The sequence below is a fragment of the Hippoglossus stenolepis genome, chromosome 23, assembly GCF_022539355.2.
Source record: "Hippoglossus stenolepis isolate QCI-W04-F060 chromosome 23, HSTE1.2, whole genome shotgun sequence".
Classification (NCBI taxonomy): Eukaryota; Metazoa; Chordata; class Actinopteri; order Pleuronectiformes; family Pleuronectidae; genus Hippoglossus; species Hippoglossus stenolepis.
In genome coordinates, this window is record NC_061505.1 from 9,424,400 (window position 1) to 9,434,945 (window position 10,546).

General features: G+C 43.7%; 1 protein-coding gene across 3 annotated transcripts in view; it reads right to left on the minus strand.

Annotated features, from left to right (window-relative positions):
* Positions 1-7,720, minus strand: part of LOC118102613 (ADAMTS-like protein 1) — a 95,022-nt gene extending 87,302 nt beyond the window's left edge. The window contains exon 1 of one of the 3 annotated variants that reach the window (XM_035148923.2): positions 7,390-7,719. In XM_035148923.2, the coding sequence (XP_035004814.2) occupies positions 7,390-7,443 (54 nt within the window). In that variant the 5' untranslated portion in view covers positions 7,444-7,719. Of the gene's footprint in view, positions 1-7,389 lie in introns of all 3 variants that reach the window. The other 2 variants (XM_035148922.2, XM_035148925.2) reach the window with 2 other exon arrangements.
* Positions 7,721-10,546: the final 2,826 nt, after the last annotated feature.

The window sequence follows — 10,546 nt, forward strand, 5'->3', positions numbered from 1 at the left end:
GCAGAATATCTTATTTTTATGCAGTAGCAATGAAAATGTAATCGAAGTGACAAGCATTTCAGGAAAATAGCTGTTCACGCCGTCAAAACAAGCATGCAAACAGTCTGAGTGACAGTAACGAGTAATAGCCGTTACTCCCGTGTTAGTTTGAAAAAAAAAAAAAAATTCATTTTATAAAAAGGAGGCAGTTTCTATGGACAGGACCAACATTACATTGAAGTAACCGATGTAAACATGCTGACTGACTGTATTGATCAGTAGATCAACCTGTCCCGTCTGTCAGATGTGTCACCATTATAATGTTGGTGGGTTGTTAGTTGGTATTGTTTGCAACTGTAATAACGTTGGTTTGCTGCTGATGAAGTAGTGTACCATATAAGTACGTGAAATCTACCATTTCTCGTTCAGTGGCTGTATCTTCATTTTTAGCCGACTAAATGATTGGTGTCAATCTTCTCATCTAAACCTCAGCAAGAAAACAAATTCGGTATTTCCTAAAACATTTACTACTTTTAATAGTCATGATCTCAGTCCTGATTGATTTTGGTGACACAGTGCATCATTGAATTCGTGCCCTGTATCTGCCACCAACAATGAAAACTAGTACTGAAAGGAAAACGAAGAATGTGAATATATTCAATCCGTCTATCCATTATCTTTACCCTTTATCCCTTAAATTAACGGTCATGGTGGGGTGCTATAACCAAATGCACTAAATTGATTTGCTAATTAAAAGTTTTAATGGATTCAAGGATTTGAATACTTCTACTGCACCTTTGTTGTAATTGGTGAACATGGTAAAGGCGAGAACATTTACAGAAAGCTCCACGCATCTACTTTGTAAGCACGATTACATCTGCTTCTGTGGGCGTGTGCCGAGTAATCCTAATAGCACATCATTTGTAATGGGCTTTCCACTTTTCAGTCATGGCGGCGCAACGTTTACTCAAAGCACATGTGGCCATGGAGGGGGAATGTGAGAACCCCGGGAAGCATCATTAGCCTCGCAAACGTTCAGCGGAGAGATGCTGTCAGATACAAGCACTGCAGACCCTCAGTCAATCATGTTTCCCCTCGATTTAGCCATCCATCCTGTCTTTTCCCCACACACACACAACCTCTCTCACACTCATGTGCAACTTCATTTTCTCCTTTCCAAAAAGAGTGAGGTCAGTGAGAATGATAGCTGCTGTCGGTTTTGGTTTTTCATGCCTGTCAATCGGTCGGTGAATCTGGAATCATTGCATCTACACGCAGCAAGTGAATATTTATGTGCTACTCTCCAACTTTATGCCGGTGGCTTTGTTCTCCATCACTCCTGCTTGGCCCTTTTCACCTGCTACATATGAAAAGGGTATTTGCTTTGACCTGTAAGTCACATTATTTCTACTATTAACATTTCCTCTAATTTTTGTGACATAATAAAAAAAAATAAAAAAATAAAATCGTAATTTGATTCCACTGCTAAAATGCTTAAATGTAATATTTGTCTTGCACATTTTCTCAGATGTTATTTCCTGTCCTGTTCTTCTTTTTCTTTCATTGTTGACCTTTTGCCTCCATTGTCCTTCTGTCTTTCCTCTCTGCTTCCCTCTGTAACATCAAATCTGGCTTCTCCCTCTCTCCTGACAATCCTCCCCTGTAGTGTTTTAAAACACAGACAACACACACACACGCCTACTACCTGCCCTCCCCTCTAATTAGGCATCACGAGAGGGGCCCCAGTGCTGCTTCTCCCCTCCCGTTAGCACCACTCCCCGGCACTCCCGCTGCAATTCCACCCTGGGACGAATCTGAGGTCAAGGCCGGGGCAGAGGAGAACAGACAGAGCTAGACGCGTGAGCTCAAGCCAAGGCAGCGTCGCTCGACTGCAAGGTTATGTGGCTGTTTGAGATTGGCTGTGTGTTAGAAATGTGCAGGCCAGATGATGCACAGACGCCCCGGCTGCTGCAAATGAAGTTTGAGCTGGCGTCCAGGAACACACAACAGGATAAAACAACAACACTCAATCACGCTGATGGAGGGGACACGGGCTCGCTGCAGATAGAGCCCAAGATGTTTCGTCAGAGGAACAGGATGCCAGAGGCTCGGCTTTCAAGCCCGGCAATGACAAATAAACCTCATGATGAAGGAACAAATACATTCACAATGGGCTCCAGAGGAAATAGAGAGGGAACGGAGGGCAGCCACCTGCAAAATCACAATAGAGTTGAATATCTGTGATGGCCGTGGGAGCCGCTGGGGCTGAACTGGACACAAAAGGTCCTTCTGCTGTGATGTTGCCATCTGCTGGTAGTTCTTTCTTAATGCGTGACAGCAGGATGATGTAAGGTCAGAGTTTTGCAGTGTCGCACAATAAGACATATTTCATTTCCTGAGAGCCACATGAAACCGCAGAAAACAAACTCGCTTTTTCGATACTGGAGTCTGAACAACATGCCCTCTTGCACACACTCTGGCACACACAATGCAACACGACTCCAGCGAGTTATGCCATTTACTGGCTCAGGCGGAGTTGGGCACTCAGTCACAGAATGTTATGAGAACTCAGCATCAAGTGATTGAAAGGCAAGCAACACTATCGAGTTCCACAAGATTTGGGAGAGGGGAAAAAAAAAAAAACAGCGAAAGCCGTTTTCTCCGTTCCACATCTTTTCACTTTGTACAAAGCCTGGTTTATTCATCATTTCCTGATGTTAGGAAGGAATGATTTGGAATACAGGAACATACTGATTCACTTATTGGACGAGAGTAAGAGGAGTAGATCGATACCACTCTTATGTCTACGCAAAAAACATAAAGGTATGTACAATTTGTCATTTTTGCACAGATTGCACAAATGAGAAATGACTTCCAAACAATCATATTTCCCCAAACTAGTCCTCCGACTAAACGAGGTTCTGAAGTGTCGAGTTGCATTTCTCTTCAACAGGAACAAGTGTGCTGCAAGTCGTCACTGGGATGAAGACAAAAGGGAAAACGGTCTTTTAAAAATTACAAAACCAGATACGAGCTCATCCTCCAGCCAGGTCTAATTTTATACTTTTTCCAGTTGTGCCGCATTTGCAAAATCTATGATTAGAGGCCTTTTCTATTATTTCTGCAATGGTTTCTTTGGCCTCAAGGAACTGGCAGTGTCCTGATGTGAGATGAAGTAAAAGAAAAAATTACAAATTGGAGATGAGTGCTAGACCAAAGCCCAGTTATTGGTTTATAGTAAATTACTATAGAAACTGAACTTTCTTTCAGGCTCAACATTAAACAGAAGCTGCCATCGCTTGTTCTGTTCTGCAGGACGTCTCCCTCATCGGCCCGCTGAGAATAGTGTGAAGCTACTTCCTTTTTGGCCAGCTTTACGGGGATGAACGCCTGCTCTCTGGATTTGCAGGGTTGGAAGAGCTGTATACAGACACACCTGAGTCAGACACACAGGAAAATTTGCTTCTACGCCAGGAACACTGAGGGCACTGAATGAAAAGTGAGACCCTCCTTGGGTGCCTTGGCAATTTGTGCAAACATGACTACCAGTGAATTTTGGCCTTGGACTAACATTGCACACACACACACACTCTCTAACACACACACTTCCGCACTTCTACACGACCCAACGCTCAGTCTCACTCCACAGATTAACCCCAGATGGCAACAATGAGATGAGTATGAAGGCTTTTGCTGCGTAACTGAAAACACGCGGTCTTGTTAACGCACTCCAAAAACTTGCTCCATCCATCCATCACTGGCCAGATGTTCTCTGAAGCCTTTTCCCTTTACTCAAATGGGACCAATCCCTCTCAAAATTAATTCACTTCCCATTCCACTTGCGTCCACAACAAAGGCCCTCATGAATGCTAATTGGAAGGTTTGTGGTCCGTATGATCAAGCGGTCGAGCCGAGGAACAAGAGATGTTGTTGTTGACGGACGCTCACTTGGGACCATTTGCATGCCGTGACCCCACTTAATCCTGCCATTAGACCCCAAAGCTTCCCCATCCTGAGGACTTCAATGCACTCCGCTCGTTGCATTCGGGCTCGGAGAGGGACCATTTCCTTGAAAAACCATCAAAATCTGTTGGGGTTTTTTTTGCCTAATTTTTTTTTAAATTCCAGCTGGGCAATCTGAAGAAAGGCATGTAGGGAAGTGAGCGTGGCAGCCAAACACTGTAGTGAGGTCTGGCAGCTGACTTATATCCATCACACATTAGAAACCATAAAACATGTTGTTTTCCAGTAACTCCTGAGGAGCATAATCAATTTCAACAGATATATCTTTGTTAAACTCGTTTTGCCTGCTGTCTTTTATTGCCAGCAGTGATATAAAAGAGACTTGTGGTAATTTATTCACCTTGTTGGGGGGAAAAAAATACACTGAGCAGTTTTTTATTTAAGATTTAAGTGTCTAGCCTTTAGTGCCCCCTCAGGTAAATGTGCCAAAACTGACTTTATTAAGTAACCTCATTAAATACATCCAGTTTTCAGTGTTGCTGTTAATTTGCAGTGGTAATCTGATATGCATAGTGAATTCACTGATTGCTCTTCCTGCTCTGGCCCCTTGAGGACTAGCGTTTAGGATTCAGTGACATCTAGTGGTGGGATTGCAGATTGCAACCAATTGAATACGTTTTTATTGTAACATTCAGTAACATAAGCCAACATTAGCTTAGGTGGCTAACATTCCCCCCCCAAAAAAGAATGTTTTCTGCCGTTTTTAGTTGCCAAGGTGTTTGACTTTTTTAGAAAAATATGTTATTGCAAGTTTCTTGAAACAAGAATTGCTCCAGAAACAAGGACTGACATATTAACGATGACATTTTAACACCTGGAGCTGAAAAATATGAGCAGAGATGAAGAACGCATTAGTTCATCCAAATCTATAATGCCAAATTGTCAACTACAACGTTATGATTTCACCCTTAAGAAATATTAAACTTTTACCAAAAAAAAGGGTGAAAGCAATAAGGGGGAACATAGAGGACCACAAAGAACAGAACTAAAACACTAGCAGGTGCCAGATCAATATTTGGGCCACTAACCTTGGTGCTTACAGATATACTTGGGTGTCTTCTAAGGGTACGCACAGCCACCTTTAAATTCTTATCCAGCAAAAAGGTTCCACTTTGCTGCACAAATCAAGGGGACGTAGTGACAGCAACAAGAACCATCCAAGAATCACACGAGGTATGTCATTATGTCACCCACAAAGGAAGTTCTATTCCATTTAGGGTTGGAGCCACAGGCCATTTGGCGCACACACACACACACACACACACACACACACACACACACACACACACACACACACACACACACACACACACACACACACACACACACACACACACACACACACACACACACACACACACACACACACACACACACACACACACACACACACACACACACACAAATATAGAGCCTCATTCTTTAGTCAGATAGTCATGCAAAGACTTTGACCTGCCATCAAGGATGAAAAGAAAAGGCCGTGGCACGGCAGAGACCCCGGGAGGCAACACTTGTTGATCCCTGGTCTCTGAAGCGAAGCACTGGGTCACTCTGGTTTGTGTGAACAGATAAATGTCCAGTGCTGATTCATGCTGCACAGTCACTCCTTGCACAGATGGGAAAGCTTGTCAAGTGCTGGCTTGACCACCCAACTCAGTCGTTACTCTGTCTCACAGCATAAACCACCACTTATAATACAGAAGTCAGCTCCAGTGTGTAATACAATCATTTATGATGCACTTTCATTGCAGACAACTTAATGTGAATATAAGAGAATTAACACACACCCTTCTGAGTACCACGAACATCTGCCCTAAAAAAACCATGGAGAAAACATCTGAAACAAGTGACTCACATCTCATATGTCATCTTTATCCAATTTAGCCCTCAATATTATGTAACAGGGTTCATTTTGTCCACATTTTAAAAAGGGCTGGTCCATGTTAACTTCATCAAACAGCCCATTTCAGACCCTCAGTCGTCTTACATGGATGCTCACACAAAGATTAATGTCCCATTTCCTGATTTTCTACCACAACACTCTAAACTGTAACACAATCAGGCCAGCACTGGACAGTGGCCTGGAAAGAGTTGCAAAGCCTCGAGCGCGTCTCTGTCACTGACAGTCACTGATTATGGTGTGGACGTGCTCAGCTCGACGACATGGCAGCCAGGGTGTCTGAAGCAGTGGCACCCACCCCCCCTCTCTCTCTCTCCCTCTCTCTCTCTCTCTCTCTCTGTTTGAGCCCGGACGTCCGTCTGCAGGCCAAACAACTGCTTTGTGTCTCTTGCTGTCCACTTCACGCAAGCACGTGTCAGCTTTTTACACAACTGCATGAACGGATGCATGTGTATGACAGGAGATAACATGGAAATCTATTGCAGAACTGATTGACATGAGCTGAGCACACCGATTTTGGAAGTTCTTTCGAATCCAGGACTGATAAGCTGTGACCTTTTGGAGGATTACCAGTGAACTATCTATTCCACTGCACGTTGTGAGTGCAAAGAAAAAAAAGAGGTCTCTGGACTTTAAAGGGCTGCTGCGGGGACAGATCCAGGGGCATGGTCAGAGGGGGCACTGGCCCAGGTTTAAATCTGATTGCCCCATCCTGTCCGTAGATTGTTTTGTTTGTCACTTAAGAAAACTAAATAAAAATTTGTTCAGACTTTTTATTTTCGAAGTTTTTTGAAGTGCACAATGCTCCTGATCAAGGACAAATTTTCAAAAATACTTTCAATGATGTGTGGCTTTGCTCAAAGCTTTAGAGCGAACAGTAAACAAGGAATGACCTTACTCAAATCAGGAATTGTGCGTGAATGTCGGACAAATAATCGGCCCCTTTGTGTAAATTGCCGGCCCCGATTTATAAAAATCCTAGATCCTCTACTGGGCAGCTGCACGACATTATTTAAATGCTCATATTTATGCCACATTTTACAAGTATTGTTTTCTTCAACAAAACTTCACTTCAGCAGAATGCCAAACAGCCTTGTACCTGTTGCAGCATCCCTGGAGGATAAGGAAGGCCACCATATTAAGTCAATCAAAGTTCAGTAAATCTTTACTTGGTGGCTTAATGTCAGGTATTAATGCATGTAGCCAATAACAGTACCGGTTATGGGTCCTGCAATAAACTATATATGGATATGATGATAAATGTATGTATAACCAAAGCATATCAGTCTGTGTTGAGTTATCATGTTGAATGTTCTTTTAGAAACACAGCACAGGTCAAACTGAAGGCAACAGGTGTCACTTTTCTCTCTCTGTCGAGTAATTCAGGCAAAGTTCCCAAACGCATCTGTCCCACACTGAAGTGACGCTCTTTCCTCCTTAACATGTTTAATAACGGGCAACCTTTGCGTTTTCTTGCAGCAGCTTACCTTTACGCAGACGAGCAGGAGCAGCCCAGTCGTCCCCAAACAGCCCCCTCTCATCTCTGACAGACTGAGCGTGGATACCAAGAAGTGTGGAGCTGTGGCTCTGGCGTGTCCGTGCGTCCCAGTCCTGCCCGAGTCGCTCACACTCTCCTCTCCGCGCCGCGCTCCTCCGGCTCCAGTTCTCCCAGAGCAAAGAGGGGGAGCGAGAGAGAGAGAGAGAGAGAGAGAGAAACAGGTAAAAGTCAGCCAAGGGGTGCCGCGGACGACATGACACTTCACCGTCCGCTTCCAGATATTTTGTTCCCCCGGCAAACACGTTGCTGCTAAATTTATGTTTGCATACCAGGCGTGCGTCAGGAGAAGGGGCTCACCCACCTTACATTCTTAAAGAAACACGCTCCCGGTGCCATTACGCGCTGATAGGCTGCAGGGACACGCAGGGGTTTTGAATGATGCTCGGTGGTGTTTGATGGTGGAGACTCATCCTCACGTAATGCTGCACTGGCTGGTGTGAGAACAGCGTGCAGGACTTTAAAAAAAAGCCCAGCAAAGTTAAAGTAAAAGAAGGGTTATTTGTAGGTTTCTGCAGCAGAAAATGTCTGTTTTGAATCTGCTCCCACTCAGGATGATTGTTCCAGACTTCTGTGTGTGGTTGCTGTTGTGATTTTTGCTTCTACTTAAAGTCTTTGCTCAGATTCAACTATGTTTTTTAGGGGGCCATGCACAGACCAGTTTGATCAGGACATGTGTAAACAAGCCACGTTTATAAAGATTGTGTTTTTTGACAAAAGCGTGTAACAAGGATTTGAAATATATTGCAGAACTAGTCATAGTCGGCCCCAGTTGCAATTAGGTGTATGCATTTCCAACATTAACTGTATATAAACATTGATGACACGTCTCCACTTCCTCCCACTATCCAGAAATTAATGCAAAATATCCGGGACGTGTACTTTGACTTTTTTTGTAAGGGCCACGTCAAATCCACTAACATTGAGGAGCTGGGGTTTATGACCTTTACTCCAGGTGGCAATCGAGACACTTTGGCAACACTTTATATACAGCCTATAATATCTCATCTCAGTTTCTTCTCTGGTCAGGGGCAACTTCTCAAACGCACGCAACAATTGCTGCATCACGTGGACAATGTCATGTGCATATATTCTGCAGGCAGAACGTCCGCCATATGTACACACACACACACACACACACACACACACACACACATAATTGTGATCTGTGCGCCAGATGAGGATTGTGACCACTTTTCACAGCTTTGAGTCAAGTCACAAGTATGAAACGTATTAGCCTTTCAAGCCGGGTGCCCGCGCCGCCAACCATGTGCCATTTAAGGCCAAGAAGAGCTTTTTTATCTGAATCAAGCTCCGGCTTTCTTATGAACTGAGATCAACTGGATGGAACGAAATGTTCACTCTTGGCCTTTTGCTGGCATAAGATAGAAATCAACTGTTGTTTCTGATTTACTTTGATGAGATCTATGTCATTTCTTGGCAGCTGCAGTAGAAATAGCAGTTTCCTTTCGTTTTGAAGCAGATCTTTCTTTTCTTTTTCTCTCCCCCCGTGCAGGTTAATAAAGGTCTACAGTGTATCTTTGAACACTTACTACACACAGGTCCAAATTAGGGTCACGTGCTGGCCTGTCCTGATTTTCATTTTGTGAGTAGAGTAAATTAACCGTACTCATAGACTGTAACTTAAAACTTGTTTGTTCATATTATATTTAAGGACATTTGTCCAGTCACAGGGCAGAAGGGGATTTTGTGTTATAATCACCTCTGCCAAGGAGGTTATGTTTTCACCCCTGTCCATTAGATTCTTGGTTGGTTTGTATGTTTGTATAATCATTATTATGCCAAAACTACTAGACGCATTACCACAAAACTTATTTGCGATATGGGTCAGGAAAGAACCTGTTAAAATTTTGATGCGGATCCAGATCAGGGATCAAATCCAATATTGATGCATTTTTTTTAACATTTTCATTGATTTCCCAGGAAATAATTCATAGCTCTTGATTTTAAAAAAATTTGGTATATATTTAAGGGACTCAATTCTATTAGTGTGTGAAATTTGGTGCAGCTCAATTGAATTTAAGGGGACTGTTGGGCCTTAGTGGTGGTATGCGCTCTTTTGAGTGCCATTCAAGCCGATAGCTGTGTTCAACTCATGCAGTTATTAAACTAAGAGATAGGAAGTTCTTTGAAGCTCAGCCCACAGTTGTAGGGCATTGTGCCTTGTTTGTGGCTTTTGAAGCTGTCCAGCACCACCATAATAACAATGTTCCCAGAAAATGTCAACTGTCCTCAGCCAAATTCTAAGGGCTGAGGTGTGGAGACACAATAGGGAACAGGTATGTATGGTATGAGCCACCTGAATTGCTGCCTGACACGCAGGCTTGAATTCAGCTTAATCTCCATTAGCACAGCGAACACAGGAATGTTAATGTTTATTTCCACAGGAGGGGGGGAAAATCTTCACCTGAACACTGAGATGGGGGTTGAATTCATTTCCTTTCCACCTCAGGGTTAAATCGTCATCCTTAATAGCTTGACATTCAAAGCCTACCTGCTTATGCCACTCATCGTGAAAAGTTCAGTGTCTTTGAAAGAGGAAACACTCCGGGAGCCTCTTGTTGAACTTTGACCACCCCCGGCACCCTGAGAGCGCCACAGACACCTGACAAAGCCCGAGCAAGCAGGAGATAATTCTGCGAGACATGAATAGTTTACATTCACTGTGACCGGCGGTGCATAGCTAAAGTCACGTCCTCATGTTACAAACGCTGTTGCTCTTATTGATGGACGTGTTCAGCGGGACCACTCGCTCGGGGCTCCCATCAGCAGAGTTGCAAAATCACTGCCCCGGGCACAAATGTATTTTTAGGGACTGGACGAGCTTAAATAGCATCTGTCAGTTGTTTGCTCAACTCATCTTCCAGGGACTTTTCTGTGCGGGGAGACAAATAAAGGGTTGAGGCAGCAGCTAATGACCGTCTTTCAGCTGAGATATTCTGTTTGAATGTAATGATGGGCTGGATGTTGGACACTCAGTGACACTGCTTCACACATCTAGGCCTTTTTAGACCCAGCCACCACCTTCTCACTCTGCAGGTTGAACACACAAGCATTCAGGTATGACT